This window comes from Drosophila kikkawai, chromosome 3L, assembly GCF_030179895.1.
Source record: "Drosophila kikkawai strain 14028-0561.14 chromosome 3L, DkikHiC1v2, whole genome shotgun sequence".
In the NCBI taxonomy this organism is placed as follows: Eukaryota; Metazoa; Arthropoda; class Insecta; order Diptera; family Drosophilidae; genus Drosophila; species Drosophila kikkawai.
In genome coordinates this window covers 26,580,354-26,607,656 of record NC_091730.1, presented here as the reverse complement: position 1 = coordinate 26,607,656, position 27,303 = coordinate 26,580,354, and the positions used below count along the sequence as shown (strand labels likewise).

At 38.7% G+C, this 27,303-nt stretch overlaps 1 protein-coding gene and 2 long non-coding RNA genes across 3 annotated transcripts; 2 read left to right on the top strand and 1 right to left on the bottom strand.

The window, feature by feature from the left end:
* Positions 1-8,207: 8,207 nt before the first annotated feature.
* On the top strand, positions 8,208-8,756 carry LOC138928653 (uncharacterized). Its single transcript, XR_011445047.1, has 3 exons — positions 8,208-8,390; positions 8,492-8,525; positions 8,585-8,756. It is a non-coding gene; the product is annotated as an uncharacterized lncRNA (long non-coding RNA).
* Positions 8,757-11,077: 2,321 nt separating this feature from the next.
* LOC138928650 (uncharacterized) lies at positions 11,078-11,972 on the top strand. The gene is made up of 4 exons (XR_011445043.1): positions 11,078-11,249; positions 11,305-11,555; positions 11,613-11,772; positions 11,833-11,972. It is a non-coding gene; the product is annotated as an uncharacterized lncRNA (long non-coding RNA).
* A 6,695-nt stretch (positions 11,973-18,667) lies between these two features.
* Positions 18,668-20,643, bottom strand: LOC138928391 (uncharacterized). Its single transcript, XM_070285461.1, has 3 exons — positions 20,199-20,643; positions 19,700-20,066; positions 18,668-19,571 (listed from the first exon to the last, which is right to left on the bottom strand). The coding sequence occupies exons 1-3, from the start codon at positions 20,641-20,643 to the stop codon at positions 18,668-18,670; spliced, it is 1,716 nt and encodes a 571-aa protein (XP_070141562.1).
* Positions 20,644-27,303: the final 6,660 nt, after the last annotated feature.

Genomic DNA, 27,303 nt, shown 5'->3' with positions numbered 1-27,303 from the left:
ATGACAAAACAGTGTTTGCCGGGTCAACTATAATTAGTACGGGCCCAGCAAAGCGGGTCGGGTCTGCTAGTATCTACTAAAAATACTTATTGCTGTGCTTAAATCAGGACGGGTACATAACATTAGATACATTAAACAACCAATCAGATTTCGACATGGCGCATTATATTCTTCATCTGAGTCTAATGCTTCATAATTCAACTTAGTTGGAAGTGGTGTACTAACTGCATGACATTCTTCCATATTAAACTTCTTTAAAATATTATTAATGTATGCTGATTGACTAAGATATAAATATCTATCTGTTCTTTCTACTTTTATTCCAATAAAATGTCTTATTTCACATAAGTCTGTCATCCTGAATTTACTCATTAGGAATGTCTTAAGATTATTCATTGTGTCATTGCTCTCTGTTGCAATTACCAAATCATCTACATATAAAAGCACATAGATATTTTTTAAGACATCCCCATGGTCTCGTAAATAGATACATCTATCCACTGCTGAATTATTAAAGCCCATGCTTTTTAAAACATTTTCAAATGTCTCAAAGCAGCATCGGGCCGCTTGTTTCAAACCATAAATTGACTTATTCAATTTACATACTTTACCATTTTCATATGGCAGTCCCTCCGGAATCTTCATAAAGATCTCCTCTTTCAAAATACCATTTAGGAATGCCGTCTTAACATCCATATGGTGAACTTTTAAACTGAATTGGTTTGCTATGGATAGAATGAATCGAAAGCTAGATATTCCTGCAACTGGAGCAAATGTCTCATCATAATCTAACAGATACTCTTGAGTGAATCCACGAGCTACCAATCTGGCCTTATATTTGATTTGCTTGCCATGCTCGTTAATTTTTATAGTAAACACCCACTTGCAATCAACAATATTTTTATCTAGAGGCTGATCAACTAAAGTCCAAGTTTTATTATAATAATGCGAATCTAATTCTTCTTTTACAGCTTCTTCCCACTTAGTTCTGTCTGTTCGAATGACAGTAAATAACTTGACGCCAGCTTTTCATCAACCAGTTGAGTCAAGCAATTTTAATATATATTGTGCGGCTAATTTAATATTTGATTAAAAAATTGAGTTTTCAGTAAATTAAATAATAAAAAAAAATATATGTTTACAAAATTCAGCGGACGGCAGTAAATTTCTTATACCCCTTGTTCACAATGGCCGATGTTGTAAAAGGCCTCCCAGGTATTATCTCAAATTAATAATAAAACAGTAGGGTTTGGTTTAAATGTCTTTTAATATATTTTCTTTTAACCACACAACTTGTCCGTTCTACGTTCGAAACAAAAAGGAAAGAAGCCAGAGTGAATCAATACAGATCGGCACACTTTTAGTGTTACCAGAATTCGTTTTGTTATGAATCTTTTGCATATAAAAATACTAAGTTAGTATTTTATTTCTATACACCTCCTCAAAAGATACATTGAACAATTTAGAAATTAAGTTAGTGTTACAATAATATTCATTTTCGGACAGTTGTGTTTTCTGGGAACAATAATAATGATCCACATTCATCTGGAAATAGTTTTAGAATCAAAACAAACTAGTTCTAGGATTAAGGGGGGGGGGTAAAGTATTTAATTTTTTTCGTAAATTTTTTTTTATTTTTATACCCTTGCAGGGTATTATAATTTCAGTCAGAAGTTTGCAACGCAGTGAAGGAGACGTTTCCGACCCTATAAAGTATATATATTCTTGATCAGCATCAACAGTCGAGTCGATCTAGCCATGTCCGTCTGTCCGTCCGTCTGTCCGTCCGTCCGTCTGTCCGTTTCTACGCAAACTAGTCCCTCAGTTTTAAAGCTATCTGAATGAAACTTTGCATATAGTCTTTTATATACTCTCACTGCTATATATGTCGGAACGGGCCGGATCGGACGACTATATCATATAGCTCCCATACAAAAGTTCGATAAATTTTTAGAAAAAAATTATAACTTAGCTGTTTTTCAATATTTTTGCATCATTTTTCAGACATAGCCTATATTATATATTATATATATTCCAGAACTTTGGTAAAAATTTTATGAAAATCGGACGACTATATCTTATAGCTGTCATAGGAACGATCGGCAAATGAATAGGAAAAAATTATAACTTCGTTGTTTTTCAACATATTCTTATCTACTTTTAGATATAAGCTTCTTTTATTATTTCAGAATTTTGGTAAAAATTTTATGAAAATCGGACAACTATAGAATCGAACGGTAAATGTATAAAATATATAAAGCTGGGAATGTAAAACTGTAACTGTCAAACTGTAAACATAATAAGTATAGGTAAAATGTAATGAAACTCTGTTTTGTGTGTGTTTTCAGCATTATAATTTATAATAAAAATATCAAAACCAATCTGCAAGGGTATACAAACTTCGGTGTGCCGAAGTTAGCTTCCTTTCTTGTTTATTTTTAAAGTTTAACATCTTAAGAATATTGTGTCCAAGTTTTACATCGATCAGAACGAAATTGACGAAGTTATGCGGAGTTGAACGAAGGTCGGTTGGTGTTCAATGCATGAGAATCACAAAGTTTAAAGCGCTCTCCTGAAAAATTCAATTTTTCAAATCGGTGTACACGATTACAGAAAAAGTACTAGACCGGTCGATTTGAAATTTGGCACACGCATTCTTTAACTAATTCCTCAGGTATTCACGTCGGCCTTTTTTAATTTTTAATTTTTATATATTTTTAAATTAAGAAATAACGTTTTTTTTTTTTTCAAAAATCGGGTTTTTGATGTACACCGCAAAACAGCTTTTTTTGGAGGCGACTCTGGAGATTCCCTATAAATTCTCTATCTCTAAATATTTTTCAATACAAAATTTATCAAAAATTATTCAAATGTTATGTGTGTTATTATATGGTATTTAATTCATTAAGCTAACTTTAGCCGTTCCGCCACAATAATTTTTTGAAAAGTGGCCTTTTTTGCACCGAATTAACCTTACCCCCCCCCTTAAGGGAAACCCAGTAAAACCTTAATCGGATCATTGATTAAAATTAAAAAGAATTAAGCTTCAATTAACAAATTAAATGTTTCCTAACTTCTATTTAACAAAGGAATCAAAAATCATAATTTTAGTTAAATTAAATTATTAGTTATTCTTTCTTTAAGCTACCTTTTTTTTTTTTTTTTTTTAATTAAGTATCAGTTTTAATAGCTTCTTTTGGTTTGATTTTAAATTTATAGTTATGGTATATATATATATATAGTTTTAGTTTTTGAGACCCATCTCATGTCTTAGGGTCAAGAATCTTGCAGCAGTCAACGGCTTCGTGAGGGCATCAGCTATCTGGTGTTCTGTGGGAATATACTCTAAAGTAATTAGTTTATTTTCAATTTGTTCTCTTGAGAAATGGTACTTGATATCAATGTGTTTTGATCGTTTGTGACATGTAGGATTATTCGCTATACTAATGCAGCCTTGATTATCTTCTAATATTTTGATTGGTTTATTTAATTCAAATTTTATACTAGAGACTAACGATTTTAACCATAAAGCTTCCCTTACTGCTTCAAATAAAGCCATATATTCCGCTACTGAATTTTACTTCTTCGTATTCCAGCAAATCACATTATTGCCAAACATTTTAAATATAAAACCTGTTGTACTTTTTCTATCGGACTCACTTCCTGCCCAGTCAGAATCAACATATCCAATAATTGTGTCGTTAAAATTTTCATTTTTGATAAAAGTTAATTTTAGATCAACAGTACCCTTTAAATATCTTAAAACTCTTTTAAGATTTTGCCATAATTCTGAATTGTTTTTGTTTGTACATATATCTACTAAAAATACTTATTGCTGTGCTTAAATCAGGACGGGTACATAACATTAGATACATTAAACAACCAATCAGATTTCGACATGGCGCATTATATTCTTCATCTGAGTCTAATGCTTCATAATTCAACTTAGTTGGAAGTGGTGTACTAACTGCATGACATTCTTCCATATTAAACTTCTTTAAAATATTATTAATGTATGCTGATTGACTAAGATATAAATATCTATCTGTTCTTTCTACTTTTATTCCAATAAAATGTCTTATTTCACATAAGTCTGTCATCCTGAATTTACTCATTAGGAATGTCTTAAGATTATTCATTGTGTCATTGCTCTCTGTTGCAATTACCAAATCATCTACATATAAAAGCACATAGATATTTTTTAAGACATCCCCATGGTCTCGTAAATAGATACATCTATCCACTGCTGAATTATTAAAGCCCATGCTTTTTAAAACATTTTCAAATGTCTCAAAGCAGCATCGGGCCGCTTGTTTCAAACCATAAATTGACTTATTCAATTTACATACTTTACCATTTTCATATGGCAGTCCCTCCGGAATCTTCATAAAGATCTCCTCTTTCAAAATACCATTTAGGAATGCCGTCTTAACATCCATATGGTGAACTTTTAAACTGAATTGGTTTGCTATGGATAGAATGAATCGAAAGCTAGATATTCCTGCAACTGGAGCAAATGTCTCATCATAATCTAACAGATACTCTTGAGTGAATCCACGAGCTACCAATCTGGCCTTATATTTGATTTGCTTGCCATGCTCGTTAATTTTTATAGTAAACACCCACTTGCAATCAACAATATTTTTATTTAGAGGCTGATCAACTAAAGTCCAAGTTTTATTATAATAATGCGAATCTAATTCTTCTTTTACAGCTTCTTCCCACTTAGTTCTGTCTGTTCGATTTTTAATATCATTGAAGTTAATTGGGATGTCATCACAAAAGGCGTTAGCATTCATTAAGCAATTATTTAAGAACCGATAAGATGTTTTTGGCTTGTCCATTAATCTTTCACTTCTTCTGACTTCAATTTCAAGTTCCATACTTTCATTCTGAAACTCTGAGTCATTTTCCACAGTCCTTGTATTCTCCATATCCATTTCATTAACAACAAGAAAGGAAGCTAACTTCGGCACACCGAAGTTTGTATACCTTTGCAGATTGGTTTTGATATTTTTATTATAAATTATAATGCTGAAAACACACACAAAACAGAGTTTCATTACATTTTACCTATACTTATTATGTTTACAGTTTGACAGTTACAGTTTTACATTCCCAGCTTTATATATTTTATACATTTACCGTTCGATTCTATAGTTGTCCGATTTTCATAAAATTTTTACCAAAATTCTGAAATAATAAAAGAAGCTTATATCTAAAAGTAGATAAGAATATGTTGAAAAACAACGAAGTTATAATTTTTTCCTATTCATTTGCCGATCGTTCCTATGACAGCTATAAGATATAGTCGTCCGATTTTCATAAAATTTTTACCAAAGTTCTGGAATATATATAATATATAATATAGGCTATGTCTGAAAAATGATGCAAAAATATTGAAAAACAGCTAAGTTATAATTTTTTTCTAAAAATTTATCGAACTTTTGTATGGGAGCTATATGATATAGTCGTCCGATCCGGCCCGTTCCGACATATATAGCAGTGAGAGTATATAAAAGACTATATGCAAAGTTTCATTCAGATAGCTTTAAAACTGAGGGACTAGTTTGCGTAGAAACGGACAGACGGACGGACGGACAGACGGACGGACAGACGGACGGACAGACGGACAGACGGACATGGCTAGATCGACTCGACTGTTGATGCTGATCAAGAATATATATACTTTATAGGGTCGGAAACGTCTCCTTCACTGCGTTGCAAACTTCTGACTGAAATTATAATACCCTGCAAGGGTATAACAACGTCTCTAGCTACCAAAAACTTCTTTGAATTTATGTCCCACAACTTATAGCCTTTATGTTCGTAACCAACCAGTATGCATTTGAATGATTTTTCATCAAATTTTCTTTTCCGCATTTTATCATGCACATATACTGTTGAACCGAATATCTTTAGATATTTCAATTTTGGCTTTCTGTTGTGCCACATTTCAAATGGAGTTTTCTTATCCTGAAACGCTCTACTTGGAGTTATATTAATTAAATATGTTGCTGTTAAAACAGCTTCACTCCAAAAACTTTTATTTAATTTAGATCCACTAATCATTGCTCTAGCCTTTTCAGTCATGGATCTGATCATGCGTTCGGATACTCCATTTAATTGCGGTGTATGTGGAACCGTCAAATGGTAACTTATGCCTTTTTCACGACAATAATCTTTCATCTCATTTGACAAATTTCTCTGCCATTATCGATGTAAAGATTCACAACCTTTAAATTGAAATGAGCTTCACTCTTTGCGATGAAATCTTTGAAGAAATGAAATACCTCAGATTTATAAGTCATCAAGTAAGTTACACAGTAATGTGTATATTGATCGACAAAGATTACATAATAGTTTCTTCCATCAATACTGGAAGGAGTTATCGGACCACAAACATCTGAATGAATTATAAATAAAGGCCTCCGTATATATTCTTTATTCTTAATTTTCTCAAATGGAAGTCTAGCTTGCTTACCATTTATGCAAGCTTCGCATAATTCATCATTCATCTTAACATCTTTTACAAGTTCTATATCTTCAAACATATTATTTCGCACAATTTCTAAAAACTTTCCCTTGCTAATATGTCCTAATCTTTCATGCCACAAACTATAGTTTTGATTTCTTTTTGAGTTAGTTGTATATGCCTTATGGTTTATTTTCAAATTAACAATCGATACATTGCTTTCACACGTACCTTCAAGAACTCCTTGTCCATTCATCGAAATTCGCACTCCCTTCGAATTAAACTCAACTGTCAAGCCTGCAGCTTGCATCTTTGAAACGGACAATAAATTTTGTGGAACATCTTTACAGAACAGAACATTTTCCAGTGTAATGTTCGTATTGAGATTGCTGCAAAGTGGACTGTTCCCTTTGCAGAAGCATATATGTATGCACCTTGCTTCGCAATTGCAATTTCCATTGGCGTATCCAGGGTAGAATAAGTTGAGAACAGATTTATGTTGTTTATCATGTGGTCTGAAGCTCCAGAGTCTAATATGAAGGATACATCAGCGTCACCTGTATAGTTTCTACCCTGCCTTAACATAAACGCAAATGATCTACCTGTTTCGACATTAGCAACTTGGGCTTGTTTTTCTTTATCTTTATTCTCTAAGCCCCTTTTGAAACTAAAGCAATCTTTCTTGAAGTGACCTTTCTTACCGCAATGGTGGCATTTTAAATTGGATTTAAAGTTCTTAAAAGGTTTGGTCTTAAACTTTGATTTCAAATGCAATGCCGTTTGTTTGTTATTATTGAGAGATACAGCTTGAAGTACTTTATTGCTTGTGTCTTTGCTTAAATTCCTTATCTTAGTTTCATGGTCAAGTAAGCGATTTTTGACAAAAGAAAGAGTAACATGTTCGGCAGATAAAGTTTCTATCGCTGTCACAACTCCATCATAAACTGAAGGTAATGTTAGAAGAAGGTGAGCTACTTTATCCACCTCCTCGATTTTTGCTCCCGATGCCATTAGTTCGCAGATTAATTCGTCAAATTTATTGAAATGAATAATTAGAGGAGTGTCACCATTTAATTTAAATGTCAATAATTGCTTCCGCACAGAAAGCTGCGTAGCCAAACTTTTACGCTCATAAATCGAATCTAATTTTTCAAAAACTTCTTTAGCAGTCGAATTATTGTCAGCAAAACATAGAAAAGAATCGCTTAAAAATTCTATTATGACACTTTTTGCTGATCTCTCTGCCTTTGTCCAGATCTCATCTACTTCTTGTGGTTTTTCCTTTTCAATAACAAATAAAATATCACTTTCAGCTAAAAGTGCCTTTACACGAAATTTCCATACGGAATATTTTTCACCACGAAAAGGAAATATTCTTAAACTTATTCTCCTTATTCATTTTTGTTTTGTACTTTATATTTTCAATTGTAACCATCGTATATTCGAGAAGAAAGGAAGAGAGAAAAGGAAATTAATATCAAACAACCACTGTAACAACCCTGCAGTACCACATTTCATCAGTAGGCTTTTTCATCAACAAATCATCAACGCGCCGACTGCGACGCCGACAGAATCGACGCTCTGCCGACTGCTACTTGAACCCGAACTCCCTTCGGAGACCCGTACTCCCTTCGAGTCCGATTTGTCGGTGCATGCAAAAAAAAAACAAAAACAATTTGCATGGGCTTCGTTTTTTGAAGTCCGAAACAAAGTAGAAGACGCAATTAAAATAGATTCTCGAAGGTTCGACTCCATATTTTCGGAGCAACGGTTTTCGGTTTTGTCTTGCTTCTTCTTATTCCCTTTGCATTCGAAGTTGAAGTGCTCTGCACTGCAGAAGTGTCGTGTGTTTCATTAATTAATAAATAAATTATTAAATAAATTCGTTCCGGGCCTTATTGGAATATATAAAAAGGTGAGTAAAGTGAAGTGTTTTTAATTAAATAAAAGCCTATGTGTATTATTTTATTTATTATATATTATATATTATATTATTTTTTTCTTTTCTGATCGCAGTAATGGCCAACATATTGAAACGAGGATCTTTTGGGTAAATTCTATTTAATTGTATTATTATTATTCCCTTGATTAATTATTATTTTTTTGTAGATGCAACTGCCCAAGTGGATAGAACTGAGCCTCCAGAGAAGTTACTGCGCAAAAAATTTGGTCTACGTCAATAAAAAGTGGAAAACCGAGTAGCAAACAGACCCTGAGGCCTTTCAATATATGGATTTAATGTTAATTGTTTTTATTTGTGTCTTAGTGTTGGTTTAGAATTAGTAAGAATAAATAATATTAATAAAATTTCAAGAATTTAATATTATATATGAAAAAAAAATCATCAATAATTCATCGAAGAATCATCATCATTTCATCGATCAAATATTGATGAAATGTTGATGAAATACTGATGAAATGTTGATGAAATACTGATGAAATGTTGATGAAATACTGATGAAATGTTGATGATTCATCAGTATTTCATCAACATTTCATCAGTATTTCATCAACATTTCATCAGTATTTCATCAACATTTCATCAGTATTTCATCAACATTTCATCAGTATTTCATCAACATTTCATCAGCCTTTCATCAGTATTTCATCAATAATTCATCGATGAAATGATGCTTAAATGTTGACGAATTGCTGTTGATGACAGCCTATGACATGCCCATGTTAAATTCATCAGTAATTTGTATGGCAATTCATCGCTTAATCATCAACAAAACGCTTCGGCTATTGATGAAACGTTGATGAAATGTTGATGAATGGTACTGCAGGGAATTCTTATTGAATCTCACATTGGCTTATGTATGTATATATGTGTTTGTGTACATGTAGGCACTTAAGTGCATACATTAATGTATGGTGAAATAGAAAGAGAAAAAAAAAATTGCGGCGTCGAATATGCACACACACATGCATTCACTCACATCTACATTTGTAACATGTATGCACTTGGTCGGATTCACAAATTTTGCACAAAAAGAATCAAATATTTTATACAAACTTGTACTTTATTTCGATATTTTTCACAGTTTTGTTTTATTTTCTTTGGTACTTGTTGAGATGCGCTTCCTTCTTTATCCAAATTTGTTTACACGCACATATGTACATACGCTTCTTGTTGAATTTCACAATTTTTAGAAATTTGGAATTTCCAGAAATTGCAAATTATTTAATTGTGATTATTAATTTTAGATTTTGCGAACACGGACTAGTTTTTGAGATAATAAATATGTGGTCAAAATTTGGTGTTGATCGGATTAATAGTTTTTTAGTAATCGTGTCCACCGCAAAGGTAACTTCGAAAAAAACGATTCTGAGATAATCGCGTTAAAAGTTTCAAGTTTGTTCTGGCCGACGCACAGTAGCGCCTCTCGAACAATTAGCGTTGCAAAAATCAAAAAAGTCATGTTTGCAAAAACGATTTTAACCATACTTATTCGACAGGAAATTTAACAAGGATTCAGAATCTGCAATAAAATCAATTTTAAGTTTTTTTTTGTAGAAGTTATGAGCATTTAAAGTTGAACTTTGTTTCGTTTTTTGCATCATACAAAAAAAAATGTGTAAATTGGTCGACTTTCAGGTAATATTACAAAAAAAACATAAAACCAATGGTCATGGTTTTTACTTTAAATGATAGATACATTCATAAACTATTAAAGAACCTAAAAAAAACGACACTTTGGTTTGGGCTTCTACAGGTAAATCGCTACCTGCCAGGTGTCCATTTTTTTTCACTTTTTTCTGCCTAAAGTAGTCTATATCTTTTGACGCCAATGCCGGCCACTGACTACACTATGACTACAAGTTCCGTGGATCTTTCCTGGATCAGAATTAACTTTCATCGGCTGCGTCGAGCTGCGTCTGCGGAAATGCAACGCAAAAAACCAAAACAACTCAGGGTAAAATATACCAAAATACCGACACAATTTCATACATTTCAAGAAATATACTAACTGTAGCGCGTGGCGGTTACACTTCGAATTAAAAAAAAAAATTTTTTTTTCAGTTTTCAAATTATTTTTATTTGAGCAAATACATAAAAATAAACATAAAAAATTAAATAAAAATTTTTGTTTAAAAATTGTTTTCATTGAAAAAAAATTATTTTTTCACTTTGATACCCTTTAAAAAGGCGTATTTGTGGGCGTGGTACTTCATGCAGTACATATATATATTTTACAAGAATTACCTGTCCAATGCCGTTTAAATTATTCGATTACCTTATTTGGTTCAAAAGATATGATTTTTGCAACGCTAAATGAGAAAAGGCGCTACTGTGCGACGCTATAAATAGCTACTGCTCCGATCGTTATGAATTTTTGTGAGAGTATTCTCAACAGAATATACTTTAAGAATATGCCATAAAAAAAATCGATTTTTTTGACTATCACAACTGTATATAACCCCTTAATTGTGATTATTAATTTTAGATTTTGCGAACACTGGGCCCATAACCTGTTGTAAAAGGCCTCCCAGGTATTATCTCAAATTAATAATAAAACAGTAGGGTTTGGTTTAAATGTCTTTTAATATATATTCTTTTAACCACACAACTTGTCCGTTCTACGTTCGAAACAAAAAGGAAAGAAGCAAGAGTGAATCAATACAGATCGGCACACTTTTAGTGTTACCAGAATTCGTTTTGTTATGAAACATTTGCATATAAAAATACTAAGTTAGTATTTTATTTCTATAGCCGATAATTATTAATCCTCTGAAAACTTCCAATATACACAAACGAACTGTTCAACATCATGTATGTAAGTAGAACAATAATAAATATATGTATTAACAAAAAAATTTTTTTTTAGCACAAAATGACTCGAAATTGGAAAGAATAACAGACATTTTATTAGAAATTCAACGAGAAAATAATATATTGAAGGCTGAAGTGGCTGAACTGAAGGAATCAATAACGAAATTGGCAGAGGAAGTAATAACGGTGAAATTAGAAAATAGAAAACTGCACAGCTCCAGGGGGCAGCAAACACTTGATTTGCCAGATTTTAGAGAGCTTCCATTCAGTGACATAAATGAAGATGATGAAAAATTACAACAATTTGTAAGTATTGTGTACGTGAATCAATTTTTATTTGTTTATAAATAACCTAATTTTCAGAAAGGATTCATTGAAAAAACTGGTGGAGAAGGTCCAACTCAATTTTTAAGAGCAGCTATTAGAAAGGTTTTCTCGGACGAATTGGCTACAAATTACAGCTGGAAGGGCACCAGCACAAAGCCAAGCGCTGAAAAGTGCTTCCTTGTATCCATAATTAAAAGTAAGAAAATATTTTTATAATATTTTTGAACGAAAATAATATTTTCCTTTTTTTTTTTAGATATTTTCCACATAAAATATAACTGCACGGACAAGGACATGAACATGCCAAAGACCGTGTTAGCAAAAGGAAGCGCGTGACTTAAATTAGTTCTCGTTTGTTAAAATTTAATTATTATTAGTTTACTACATAAATATTACATTACTGCTATCATTATATTATTTGATAAATTTCACTACTTAAAATTAATTACCTAATAATTCGATATTTAAATATATATATTAATAAGTGAATTTACTGATATTAATTGTTAAATATTTATAATTATTACAATACCAACTTAATTACCTATTGCTTAAAATTAATTACCTTATAATTCGATATGTAAATATATATATTAATAATTGAACTTACTACTATCTTGATATTAATTGTTAAATATTTATATTGCAAAACTCTTTATTTCTTTAATTTCTTAATTTCACGTTCTCTTTGACTTGCGCTCGTTTTATTAGTGATCGTACTCCTCGATAACAATATATCGAGTGCTCGTGTTCTTATCGATATTTACATATAATAGTTCTTAGTGTTACCTTATCTACTTTATATCATATTTAAACTATTTACATTCGGCCGACCTGACTACAGATCGACCACGATCTTTACAAACAAAGGGCAACAGTTTCATTAACATTACTTATCCAAGGCTTAAGTCTAGCAGGTTCTAAAACACCTCTAAAGGGCATTTGCGTTAACTGGCAATCATCAATATCAACGACTTCGTATCTATCATTATCGAACACACGGCTTATCTTATAAGGCCCACGGTACTTGGGAGCAAACTTCTTATTAATTCCTGCAGTGGTATCGACATTTTTTTTAAGGCCACATAATCACCTACTTGATACTCTCGAGGAGCTCTATGCTTTCTACTATAAAAGTCTTCGTTCCTCTTTTGGGAATTCTGAATATTGACAGCTGCATGCTCACGGATTCTGACCAGATCTCTAGGTTCATCATTGAATTTATTCTCCAAGTACTCAGAAAGCTCATCCACTATAGGTCCCTTTTGTACTATTCCAAACAATAAAACACTAGGCGCTACCTGGGTGCTACTATGTACTGCGTTATTAATTGCATATTCGACTTTATTCAGTAGCTTATACCAATCGGACTGACTTAAAGGTTCTGATAATTTCCCTAACATAGGCGTTAACACACGGTTCACACGCTCCACCTGGCCATTAGCCTGAGGTGCTCCAGTAGCTACTTTTATGTGCTCAATGTCTCGCTCTTGACAAAAGGTGGTGAACTCAAGTGATGTAAAACAAGTACCGCGATCCGATATAATTCTATGGGGTCGTCTATAAAAATCAAAGTATTTACTCAACGCTCAAGATCTCTCGCTTCTCTTGTACTAGTTGTATTTACCGGAAAGAGTTTGACAAACTTGGTAAAAGCATCAATAACAACTAGGAGATGCTTTCTCTTTGAAATTATGCTCGGTAAGGGGCCCAAATGATCTATATGGAGTGTATGAAACGGAATACTAGGTGTCGGAATACTATGCAAGGTTCTATCATGAATCGATCTCGGCACTGAGTGCAAAATGCACGAAAGGCAATTTCTAATAAAATGCTCAACTTTAGTTCTCATGTCGGGAAACCAATAGGTCCTTCTCAAATCCTTAACGCACTTATCTGCTGCCAAATGTCCTAGTTTTTCGTGAGATTTCCTAATAAGCTGTTCTTCCATACAGGCAGGCACATATAAAAAACAAGACTCGTCGCCATTCCTTCTACATACTAGTCCATCCCTTAACTCAAAGTTACACAAGTTTCCTCTCTCTAGTTTCTCAATCGAACTATATTTTCATCTCTCATTTGCTCCGTTTGTAGAATCAGGTCTACGTCATCAGGTGGTGCTCCTACGACTCCAACTAAAGGTAATGATTTTAGAAAAACATCCTCACGAGACTCCAATTTACCCTCTCCCCAGGCCATTTTACTACCGTTCATGTAATTCTTATCAGCCTTCTCTTCCTCTTCTTCCTCACTAAGCTCCTCTAACATAACACGTATTCTCTCTAATGGGTCTTTACATGAACTATCGACAGGTATGTCTCTACGGATCTCTAAAATGCTTTTAATAAAACTATCTTCACTGTCTTCATCGAGGTTGTCTCTACGGTTTTCTCGAAGTTCATCTCTACGGTTTTCTAAAAGTTCGTCTCTACGGTTTTCTAAAAGTTTGTTTCTACGGTTGCCTCTATGGATCTCAAAAAGTTTATCACTACTGTTCTGCTCAAGGTTTTATAACAAGTCTTCATCATTGCCTAACTCACTATTCTTTAACAGCTTCACAACTTCTATTTGTCTGCTCAAGGCATCAACATGGGCCATAATCACAAAGGGTCTATGCATAATTGAATAATCGTAATTCTCCAGCTCAAGGGACCATCTGGCAATCCTAGGATTAATAGCTTTTCTACTAAGTGTTTGCACTAACGAATTGCAGTCCGTAATTATTTTAAACGGCCTATGCTCAAGGTACACTCTAAAACGGCGCAACGCATTTATTATTGCGAGTGTTTCCAACTCAAAACTATGGTATCGGGATTCTGCTGCAGTGGTTTTCCCTGAATAAAACGAAATAGGATGCATTTTCCCATCATCTTGTCGCTGCAACAATATAGCACCAAACCCATGGGCACTGGCATCTGTATAGAGCTCAGCTTCTCTACCAGGACTGAAAATGGCTAAAACAGGTGGATTAGCTAAAGCATTCTTCAACTCGTTAAATGCACTTAATTGCTCATCGTTTAGTGGAAAAGGACTGCCTTTCTTCAATAACTCTGTCAGGGGTTTAGCTATTCGCGCAAATGAAAGGACAAAACGTCTGAAATACGAAAAGAATCCTAAACACGAGTGAAGGGTGTGAACATTTTGTGGCATAGGAAAATTTCTCAAAGCTTCTAGATGCGATTCACTAGGTTTTATCCCAGGAACTCACATTCTTTCTTCAAAAATACACATTTCTTCTTATTTATCTCCAAATTTTATTCACTAATACGATCCAAAAGTTTTCCTAATATCTCTAAGTGCTTATCTACTGTCTTTGTCGCTATAACTATATCATCCATATAAATAACTAGGTTCTTTTTTCTTATAAAGTCTGAAAACGTTTCTGAAATAAATTGTTGGAACACCGCAGGACCATTCTTCAAGCCAAAAGGCATCCTCAGATACTCATACTGTCCTTGAGGGGTAACAAATGCCGTATACTGTACGGATTTTTCTTCGACCTCTATTTGATGAAACCCGCTTTTGAAATCAATCACAGAGAAACAACATTTTCCTTCCAAATACTCCAAGCAATCTTCAATAAGGGGCAAAGGAAAATTATCTTTGACAATACGCTTATTTAAACCACGGTAGTCAACGCACATTCGAATTTCACCAGACTTTTTTTTCACAAGGACCAAAGGTGACGCATAAGGTGAGGCGCTCGGGCGTATTACGTTTTTCTTGATCAGGTCATCAACGATCTCCGCAACTTTCTTTCTGTCAAAGTAAGACAGACGTCTCGGAGAACAGTAAAACGGAGTGGTATCGGTTAATCTAATAGACATCCGATATCTAGGTGCTGTGTTATAATCATATTGCTTACTAACATAATGGGATTGAATAACTTTTTTACACATCTTTGCCGATTCTAACCCAAATTCAGTCCCTATCTCAAAAGAATCATCTAACACTGGTTCGATGGCATTCAAAAATCCCTGCATATCGTTGTCAACATTCAAAATTTCTCCAAAACTTTCATTATCTAAACCTGACTTGTGATTATGACTTATATTAGAAGGTACTTGCGTATTTTTGTTATGCTTTGGTTTTATCTTCGCGGTGAAAAGGGACGGGTCTTTGGATTTAGCAGCATTAAATTTAACATTATCATCTCTTCTATGAACTAATTGAACCTTTATTATTTTAAGTGAATCTCGCCCTAACACTACAGGATATGGTAATATTTTATCGTCGATTATATTTACAAGAAGGGAGTATGTTTTCTCGTAAAACTTAACAGAGGCATTCAAAACGCCCCAAATGTATAGTCGCGGTCCTCCTAAACCAGCGTATCTCGATTTTGTTGAACTCAAAACAATATTTTTTGGAATTAATGACTTACGAATAAAGCTAACCGGACTGCCGGTATCGAACAAACTTACAACAAAAATATATTTTCCCTTTTCACCTCGCAATCCTCAAATTTTGATTTGTTCAACCGCTGTCAAGTCCTCGGATCCAGATTCCTCTTCAGCATCCATCAGTGCCGTCCTTGTTGACGCCTCTCGCTTAGGGCATTGCGGGTACTTGTGGTCCAGCCCAAAGCACTTGAAGCAGGCCCCATCCGGCCTCTTGGGTCGTCCGCAATCTCTAGCCAGGTGCCCCATTTGCCTGCAATTATAGCAGCGAATGGCTTCAGGAACAGGCGCACGTGCTTGGGGCAGCTCGTTCAAAGAAGTGCAGTAAGCCATTGCAGCCGACTTTCCAGACTTATCTCCCAAGCCTTCCACGACGAATCGGATGATATCCTCTGGCGCCAGATCCACCTGTCGTCCAATGCCGCACATTGCAAAAAAATATTGCAGGGCACTTTCTCCAGGTAATTTCTTCCTGGCTTCCAACTGCTTGAACACATCAAATGCAGTGATCTCGAGGTCAAATACGGCAATTAGTTCTGCTCGCAGCACATTCGTTCATGAATGCTCTTGCAGATCTGTTCAACAAACGTTTGGCGAAAATAAAACGTTTTTTCTCCGGCACGCCGTATATATCCATGATGTTGGAAAAATCGTCGATCCAACACAATACAGGGTATCCATTGTCCCCAGAAAACGGTCGAATTAGGGCGTCCAGATCACTGATATCGATAGTGGTTTCTTGAGTTTGGTTTTGGTTCAACGCTTTTCCTAAATCAGCCACCCGTTTACGCGCAGCGTACAACTTCTCAATTTGCTGTAGGTGTTGTAGCTCTGCCTCTAAGTTCGCCGAAACTCGTTCACGACTCTGCATGTCCACCGCCGCCACATCAATGCTTCTCGGAATTTCATCATTCGCCGACACTCGTTCACGATTGTGCATGTCCACGGACGCCACATTAATGCTTCTTGGAATTTCATCATTCGCCGACACTCGCTCACGCTCACGCATGTTTACCGTCGCCACTAGGTCGCCATTTGCCGACGCACAATCACCGTCTCTTTCTTGCTCACGTTCATTTTCGTCTCCAACACAAGCGTCACCACCAGCTCTCGAAAATTCTTCGGCTCCACGCGGAGTTTCCTCCAAGATTAACTCCTCCAACTTCAGCTTCTCCAGTTCCAACTGCTCAAGTTTAGATTCCTCCAGCTTCTGCTTGTCCATTTCAGCTAACTTCTGCTTGTCCATTATAATTTTTATATAACTAACTTACTTAATTACCTTATAATTTCCATGTGTAAATATATATATAAATAATAAATAAAACAACAAAAATGTTCTATTCAAATATGACTAAAAGAAGTGTTGGGGGCGGCGCTTCCTTCTGGATAAGTGGAGGTGTAGTGGATGGAAATTTATGAAAATTTCCCACGGCGCAAGCGTACGGTGGAGAAGAAAAAAAACAGCGGGGGCGTCGTGGGTAATCTCAGCGTAGTCGATCAGCTTTATTTCGCTGCATACATGGAACTAATTCTAAAACTTCAGCAAATGGCCGCGCTCCCGCCCGCTGACGTCGCTAAGCGAGAGCGAGAGAGCGGCACGAAGCCCGAGGCCCGCGCTCGAGAGTGCGAAAGCGCTTAGCGCTGCGGGAGAGCGAGCGCGAGAGAGCAAGAGGGCGAGAGCGGGCGAGCGTTGCTACGCTGGGAGCGCTTGAGCTTTTGGACGCTCAGACGCTCGGTGGGCAGAGGGGGAACAGGGGCCTCCTGGCGTGAACATTCTCCCCCCCCCTTGCAAACACTCGGGTTGCAATAATCCCGTACCGGACGATGGTAGAGGAGCGGCTGCAGAACGCCGCGGAGTGCCGGACGAGGGCCGAGGAGCGGCTGAAGATTGCCGTGGAGACAAGGTCCGAGGAGCAGCAGTAGACTTCCGAGGCCGGGCACCGGCGCTCCGGGACCGTCGCGCCTCCAGACGCGACTGGCGCGGATCCATTGGCGGTTCGGATAGGTGCAGCAAACACCTCGCTGGTCGGAGCAATCGGCGACGGATCTTGAGCGGATGGATCTTGTTGCAGACTCGGCATCGGTAGGAGCTGGAACCTCGAGTACATCTGCGCTTCAGCGCTATGGCGCTGCGTGGATGTGGAGACATGCGGTTGGCTATTACTGGCGGAATAGGACGGAGATAAAAATCGGAATTAGTAATAGAACCCTTGCGATTTGGAACACGGAATAGAGCTACAACACCACAGTTACATATAACATCGGAGTGACAAGCGACTGGTTATTGCGGGCAGACGGGCGCTTCCATCGGGAAAGGGACGACCTTCGCTATGGTCGTTGGTGTGCGAATTTGAAGTATGAAGGTGCCCGCTGCTGCGAACGGGGTGCATGCCCTGGATGGTCATGCTGATGCAGGAGTGTGTGGTGGTGCTGATTGCACGTCTTGCATTGGTCACCACTGCGGCAGGTTCCCTCAGAATGTTCGTGGGCCAAGCAGTTTGAACAATAGCGGTTGTCGAGAACCGCACGGAGCCTCTTGTGAGCGCTGAGCTTCAGGAACTGTTGGCATTTCCTGAGCGGGTGGAACCCGTTGCAGATTCGGCAACGGTAGGACTGCGCGCTTTGGGTACGCCTGCTTTCCAAGACAGCGGCACTGCGAATGGGACGGAATTTGTCCACCGAGCGGTTTGACTAGACGGAAATTCGTGTAGAGAACACAGACACGCCGCTCGTGGCCTCTGAAGACACTGGGCCTGAGAGCACCCATCCGAAAATCGTCTCTTGCGCCAGGAGAGAGCCGAAAATGTTTTTCTTGGAGCCGCCTAGAAGCACGGACGGAAGAATGTCAGCTCCAATCAGGACGTCGATTTCGGAGCTCTCGGAGAACGTTGGATCAGCAAGCGGGACGTCAGGAAGTTCCTTCAGTAGGTCTCGTTGAATCGGATACGAGGGGAGCTTCCCGGCTAACTGCGGAAGAACATAAGCTGCAGTTTCCAGCTGCAGCCCGGGTCTGGAAGGCGCTCGGATGGCGAGAGTGCAGAGCTTGGTGGATTGGGCGGCAACTGTCTCGTTGAGCCCAGACACTCTGGTCTGAACTGGCGTAAATGGTGGGCTAATTTGACGGAACAACCTCTCCGTGATGAAGGTTGCCTCGGAACCAGAGTCGATTAAGGCTCGCGCTTGGAAATCGCGGCCTAAATGGCAAATGTTAATGAGGGCTGTGCCCAGTAGAACGGCTCTTGAGCCGGAAGCGAAGCACACTTGCACATCAGTGTGATCTTGAGCGGCGCTCGTGCCCTGTGGAGTAGGCGCCGATCGAGGCCTGGGTGGCGCCGTCGGACTTGGTGCGGTCGCGGAGGGATTATCGCGGTGCAGAAGGGTGTGATGACGACTGCGGCACGTAAAGCAGCTATGGGCACTAGTGCAATCCCGTTGCTGGTGCCCTCTTGCAAAGCAATTCAGGCAAAACTGCATTCTTCTGATATAGTCGGAGCGACTATTTACGTCCATCTCGAGGAACCGTGGGCACACGCGAATCGGATGGTTCTCCCTCGAACAGAGATGTCGTCGATCGCTTCCAGAGTGCGATGCCGCTCTGTCAGGAACGAATCGAACTCGTTCCAGGTCGGAATTTCAGCCTTGTTGTGTATGGATTGCTCCCACATCGAAACTGTGATTTTGGGAAGCTTTAAGGAAACCATATACACTAAGAGACAATCCCACGCCTCGATTTGAATGGAGGACATCTCTAAGGCTGTCAGACAACTTTGGACGGTGCTTTGCAGTTCTTTTAGAGCTGCTCCGGACTCTTGGGGGACAGCCTGAATGTTGAAAAGGATTTTCAACTGGCTGTTGACAAGTAACCGCCGATTCTCGAAGCGGTCGGTGAGGCTTTGCCACGCGGAGATGAAGCCATCATTTGTCAGAGGGGCTTTGGATACGATGGCGTGCGCATCGCCACTTGTTTTGGATAACAAGTGGAACAACTTTTCCACCGGCGTGAGGCGCGAGTTGTGAATATATATCGCGGTGAAAAGGTCTCTGAAGGTGGGCCACCGAAGATAATCGCCAGCGAAAACTTCTGTGTCCACTGGTGGCAATCGACAACCCATGGACGGGGGTGTGGGCATAGGGGCGGAAGCCGGAGTGGACTGGGCGGCGGCCCTGTCGATAATTTCCTGCAGCTGTACAAGGCACCTCGAATATACGGAGTAGCACTCACTGTACTTGGATTCAAGCTCAGTGGCGGTGGCTGTACGGTCGGAGGACACTGAAAGTAGGTCGGAGCAGTTTTCATAGGTCTTCTCCACCTTATCCCACAGGGCCCGAATCTGATCCCGATGAACCTTGCACATGGCGGGGGAAAATCTATCGGTTTCAGGGGCACTCGGAGTGTTGATGTCAGCCTCGAAATGGCTCACACGGTCCGTTGTGGAAATGAACTTGCGGAGGGCGATATCGAGTGCGGATTGAGCCATCTTGGCTACTGACCGAGTAGATCTGGATGAGGTACTGGGGGCAGTGTCGAGTGCCTCTTGACCTTTTGCCCTTGGAGTGGCAGTGGCCGCCTTTGGCTTTAATTGATCAGGCCGAGGAGATACGGACTGGGACCCTTCCAGAGTAATTGCCGGAATCAGAGGAGTCTGTTCCTCGTCTCCCGTGGGCATCCTTGAAGTCGAATGGGCCGCGAATCAGTTGGTCGCCGCAGGAAACGGACAAGTCCCGAACTCAATGGTTCGAAAACGTGACGGAAAACAAGTTTTGGAATGGGACTTGGGAGGAATAGGAACTGCCGGAAGCCGCGGAATTGTATAACTTATGCAGTACAAAATATCCCAGAAAATTCCGCACTCGGAGAGGAGGACAATGTGCTCGCTTACGGTCACACTGCCAGTGGATGCTGCGGGTGAATTCAAGAATTAAATGCCGGGCTCAGGTTCTGAGAGCCTCGGGCACCACCGAGCAAAAAAATTGACGAAAAACTCGTGAAGGAGGAAATCACTCGAGTAAGGGCGTCAGGCGCTGACTTGGACAAAAAATAATAAAACAACGAACGTCGACCGGAATGTCGAGGAACAAAAATTCTGTATTTAGGTGTCTCGGATGAGAAAGTTGTATCCGGCTTTGGTCGGCTCAGAACAGGACTAAACAGCGACCCACCAATGTTTGGTTTCTTCCCGCAATAAATAAATTAATCCACCAATAATTCGAAAAAAATTATTGGCCGCAAATAATTAGTTAATAATTCGGAAAATTATTGGCCGCAAATACTCCACTAAGAATTCGAAAAATTATTGGCCGCAAATAACTAATTAATAATTCGGAAAATTATTACGGAGCCGGAAAGGTGGAATTAAAACCTTGGCTTTTGTTTGGAAGAACACGGGCACTGGGTTCTGCCGCCGGCTAAAACAACCCCAATAAAAAACACAGGTTAATTTGGAAAAGGCGGAAAAAAAACACAGTCGTAATCGCACCCGTGAATTGATTTGCCGTTTTGTCCTAAACGTTTGTTGTTTTGTCGCGGTTTATATATATATTTTAATATATTTTATATTTTATTTTAATTTATTTTATTTGAATTTTGAAATGTTTATTTATTGGTCGTTCCTGTGTAGGAGGCGGAAAATATATTGTTTGGGCATGCATGTATATGGAAATATATGTGTATGTGTAAGGCTTGTGTTTCACAGTGGAGCTTCGAGAAGTGGACTGTATTTCGATTGGCGGAATAGCACAAATTATGTGGAGAAAAAAATTGCACACAAAAAAAATATCGCGGCAGCGGCGAACTGTTCGGCGAACAGGGAACTCCCGAAACAATAACTTTCCGACTGCCTAATATTAATTATGCCTTTTTTTTCTTCACCACACAATTTCACTTTGCCTTTTGATTTTCGCGGAGCTGCCGATATTTGGCGCGCGAGTATGTGTGTATGTACACCGGAGCAACGGAGGAACGGAGAACCGAAAAAAGCCAGGAATATGGCGACACACACAAAGCGGAGGCGGATAGAAAATTTCCACGAAACGACGAGAATGGAGGAATGGAAATTTCTCAACTGCCGTTGTGTCATGAAAACTCGGACTTGGAGTCGACACGGAAAATCTTGCAGCAGAGTGAACGAAATTCAATGTTCGGACCACTGCTGAAGATCGGCAGAGAGGGGGGAGACGGAATGCTCGTACTTATCTTTGGAAAAAAACGCCGATAACTGCTGGTGGGGCGGAAAATAATCCGGAATCCAAAAAAATCCGGCTCGAAGGACCAAAATGTTGGGGGCGGCGCTTCCTTCTGGATAAGTGGAGGTGTAGTGGATGGAAATTTATGGAAATTTCCCACGGCGCAAGCGTACGGTGGAGAAGAAAAAAAACAGCGGGGGCGTCGTGGGTAATCTCAGCGTAGTCGATCAGCTTTATTTCGCTGCATACATGGAACTAATTCTAAAACTTCAGCAAATGGCCGCGCTCCCGCCCGCTGACGTTGCTAAGCGAGAGCGAGAGAGCGGCAGCGGACGATCCGAGTGTTCGGCACGAAGCCCGAGGCCCGCGCTCGAGAGTGCGAAAGCGCTTATGCTGATATGACACAGCCGCATTAATTAGAGACTTCATTAAAGATTTGACAGCGCTATAGCGTTTTACACAAGTGCGAGCAAGACGACTATATGGCGCTCTAATGCATTAGAATAATGCATTAGCTACTTCATTGGAGCGATAATCGATAGATCTACATATTATATACTAGATACTCGATAACAAAATACGGGTTTAATGAAGAAAATTGTAATTGAAAAATGTATTAGCCAGCTCATTGACAGTATGGTCTCATAATGAGAATTTTATTTATATATAATTTCGCTGGTTTTTTGAACTGAAAAAATATTAGAAAATTAGGAAAAAATAATATGTTTTGCGAGGGCAAGGTTCTTACGCTGTAAAATTAATTTAAAATTTTTTTTTGGTAATAATTAAAAAAATTTTAAGCATCATAGGTTAAAAACATAAATTTAAAGGATTCTGCATTTATTTATGCAAGAATACTTCGACGAGGAATTCAGAAATTCATAGTCATACGCCGCGAATGGCGGCCGTTTTTTTGTTTACCTTTTACGGACGATGTGACCGTAGCCGTATTACCAAAATAATCCAAGCAAAATTCAAGCCAAATTACACAAAATTACACATATAGTGGTCTCTTTCAAGGTTCTAATGAAGTAGCTAATTAATGAAAACTGCATTAGTGTATCATATGGGCATTAGCGCTGCGGGAGAGCGAGCGCGAGAGAGCAAGAGGGCGAGAGCGGGCGAGCGTTGCTACGCTGGGAGCGCTTGAGCTTTTGGACGCTCAGACGCTCGGTGGGCAGAGGGGGAACAGGGGCCTCCTGGCGTGAACAAGAAGTGTCCTAATTAATAAAAATGCGACTCAAAAATGATTCCCTTATTGCTACTAAGATGAGTTGCAAACGTGCAAATTTTGATTAAAATATGACTCGAAAAAGAGTCCCCTCTTGGCAGAAAGAGGAGTCGGAAACGACTCTTGCAGAAGAGTCGCGGCTAGGGGTCCAATTTTTCCCGAAGACAGCGTCATTTATGATCAGAAAATGAGCGCATATATGCTTATTTTAATCAGCAAGAGGAGTCGAAAATGACTCGAATTCGATCAGAATTTTCATAAAATGCTTGTGTGCGGATTCAGAATAAATCCTAATGCTGAAATGGTTTTAGTTGCGTGCCTCAGGTTCAGTACCAGTGGCAATGGTCGCCGCAATAAGTACAATACAAATTGGGCTGCGGAGAAGTGAATACGCAGAGTTCTTTTCGTACTGATTTTATTGGATACTGCATGGGGTTTATATACATGTTTTCGGGTCAAAGGGTATTTACTTAGGTCTACTTTTGGGTTACATGGGTTTATCCTATAAAAACATAAACAGCTGGATACAGCCATGGGAGCTACTTAGATAACTAATTCCTGTGACGTCTGCATGCAAATGGTGTGAAGAACATGACCGATCGCGGGATTCTTGTTTATGACCCGTAATCACACATGTGTGCGCGGACCTGCGTGACCCGGGTATCGCGAGTTTCCCGAGTTTGTTTAGGTAGATGGGCAGCGTCCAGATGCAATCTTATCAATAGATGGCTGGTGGCAGCTGCGAGCAATTATCTTCTTGACGAAATTGTACATTCTCCCGCCCGTTGAACGGATGTTCAACAATCATCAATGTTGACTGTAAACGGTTGATTTGCGAGAGTAGCCATAGTTGCAGACGTGGTATGGCCTCGTTGATTTTGGTGAGTTATTTGCCATTTTTTAACGATTCATTTTTTAACGATGATGCTAATAATCATCACGAATATTAGTCCAACATAAATGGCGATATGATGATGCTCAATAGGTGCAAGACTATGTGGTAGCCTGAATGTGTCCTTCGGGAACAGTTCCATTTTCCTTTGCAACAGCTCATTGACATTTAGAGTCCTTACATCGATGGAATTCGTAGTATTGGAGCTCTTTGTCACAGTTTCTGTTAAGTCGATGTCTCCAAAACGAGCATATGATGCTTGAAGTTTAGTTTCTGTGGCTTCTCGTGTAGTGATTGTCATTAATGTATTTCGAATCGTACATCCAGGTCTGGCAGTTAACCATCCAGAGCCTTGTAATTCTATATCAGATGCACCATCTACACACACAGCAGATAGCTTTAAGCATGAATTTGTAGCAAAGATCCATTGATTTTCGGCATACGTTCCAAGCCATAAAAATGCTCTTTTTGTAGTTATTAGTTTGCAAGAAGCATCTGTTTTATTGTGAAACAATTCATCTCACAACTTGTCTCTGAAGAGAACATCGCTTGCTTATTGTAGCAGATGAAATCATTCTTAGCCCGTTCTTGGCAAGTCTTAAAGTCCGCCTCAGACATTTCTACAAACTCATCATGATGACTGTTGATGGCCAGAAACGGTGCTCGTGTTTCAATTGACTGGATCCCTTCCTGAGATATGAATGGAATGGGAGTCAGTTTGTAGATGTCTAAAACTTGTGAAGAAATCAACGGAAACTTGACTTTAATAATGACGTGATCATCCACAATAGCTCCTTCTCCTTTCATCATCTGGTATGACATGAGGATGTTATTTGGAGACACTGGAAGAATTTGTCCAGTCTTTAAGTGTCTTCGTATTTGCTCCAGTTGTTCCTTAAGCTGTCGTGGTGATATCAACATTGGGTTGATTTTGTTGTGACGAACATCGGTTAATATATTAATTATTTCCGATTGTACACGTTGAAGATTTGACGCCATCATCGCAAGCTGAGTCGACAGTGACGTATACCACGACCATTTATCAAATAGATTACTGGCATTTCTTGTGTCAGCAATGTAGTCCTCAATCAACTTAAGTCGCTTAGAGTTCGAAATTTCGTCTCTCTTTATGACATTAATTGTTGAATCTATTAAGGACGTTTGATTCTTTAATAAGGTTAATAAGTGTTCCTCATTATATTTAACCTTATTTATTGTGCTAGCCATGTCTTTGGCATATGTTGAATCCAATACACCAAAAAGACTACTTGCTATATTTCCAACGATGTCGAGTGGGGCTCTTTGTTTTCTAGTTCTTGCTAGTAGCATATTTTCAGCTTGCAGGTCCTCCTCCAGATGTTTCAAATGATGATACATACTCGTACCTGCTTCCTTATATGGAAATTGTGGACATACGTGGCCAACCTTCGTAACTCCCATTGAGAATGTGTTCATATCATGCCAGTAGGGATTCAAATTGTAATATACAACGATGGACCAATCCGTGGTGGCAAGTTGGCCCTTTCCAATTTTTTCGAAGAAAATTCCAGGCCTTGACATAAACTGTGTCACGTTAATGGATTGTGCCACAGTTAATGGTAACACTAGAAGCATTACTATCAATGTCATTGCCACTGTAGACATAGTTGATGTCTTTTTCCTCTTCGATGCATGTTCATCAACGCTGTTGTCGTCGGATTCTTCGGATACAGGGTGTTTGTGTACTGGTTCTTCTTCCGGAAACAGCGGTGCTATGTGTTGGATATCACGCTTGAAGTATCCTTTTGCTGTTTTTACCTCTACTACTCTGACAAAATTGTCCTTTCCATGAAATATCTTGACAACTCGTCCCATTGGCCATTGGAGTACTGGTGTGTTGTCTTCTTTGATCAACACCAAAGCTCCTTCCTTTATGTTTGCTGATGATCGCCTCCATTTTTGCCTTTGTTGCAATTGTTGAAGATAGTCGGTTGACCATTGACTCCAAAAGGCATGCTTTAACTTGGATACAGCTTGCCATCTTTGTCCCAATGACTGTGGTTGCTGAGAAGGCTCGCTGTCAGCTTGAGCGGTTAGTGGTTCTCCAATAAGAAAATGACCGGGAGTAATTGCAGTCAAGTCATTTGGATCCGATGACATTGGAACTAGCGGCCGAGAGTTTAAGATTGCTTCAATCTCTACTATGACTGTTTCCAACTCTTCATATGTTAGATTCGCTGTGGTGACATTTTTCAGCAGCAAATGCTTAGCTGATTTTACAGCAGCTTCCCATAATCCTCCAAAATGAGGTGCTCTTGGCGGAATAAATTTAAAGTTGACTCCTTTGTTAGAGCAACTCTCAATAATAGCCTTTCTGGCTGTCTCCGAAAAGATGGCATCTTCCAGCTCTTGAAGCTTATTCCTAGCTCCAACAAAATTGGTTGCATTATCGCAGTGCAGCGTTTGACATCTTCCACGTCGACTTATAAACCGACGCAGTGCTCCCAAGAATGCCTCCGTTGTAAGATCGCTTACTAGCTCCAGATGGACTGCTTTAGTGGCGAAACAGCAAAATATGGCAATGTATGCTGTATGTGGTTTCTTTCCACGAATTTTATAGTGGATTTTAAAGGGTCCACAATAATCAACGCCGGCATTAAGGAACGGCCTTGCTTGCGTTACTCTTAATGGTGGTAAATGTCCCATGATTTGTTCCATCAATTTTGGTTTGGCTCTTGTACATTTTACACAGCTGAGTACAACATTTCGGGCAATTGTTTTTGCCTTTATAGCCCAATATCTTTGTCGTGAAGTGGCCACTAAATCTTGGGCTCCACAGTGCATATTATCCTTGTGCACTTTTTCAAAGATAAGCTTGACAATTGGGTCATTGTATGGAAGCAGTATTGGGTGCTTAGCATCATATGATAATGCAGCTGCTTCCAACCTTCCGCCAACTCGGATGAGATTGTCCTGGTCTATAAACGGTGTGAGAGAGCTTATGTTGCTGCTCTTTTCGACATCGCGAGACTTCTTCAAACT

Bases quoted from the DNA above. Each gene is read 5' to 3' on its own strand.
- LOC138928391 (XM_070285461.1), bottom strand. From the start codon at position 20,643: ATGCCCACGGGAGACGAGGAACAGACTCCTCTGATTCCGGCAATTACT. The intron at 20,067-20,198 runs GTGAGTGCTACT...GATTGCCACCAG, and splicing joins TGAGCTTGAATCCAAGTACA to TGGACACAGAAGTTTTCGCT. The intron at 19,572-19,699 runs GTGGGATTGTCT...CGTTCCTGACAG, and splicing joins TCCTCCATTCAAATCGAGGC to AGCGGCATCGCACTCTGGAA.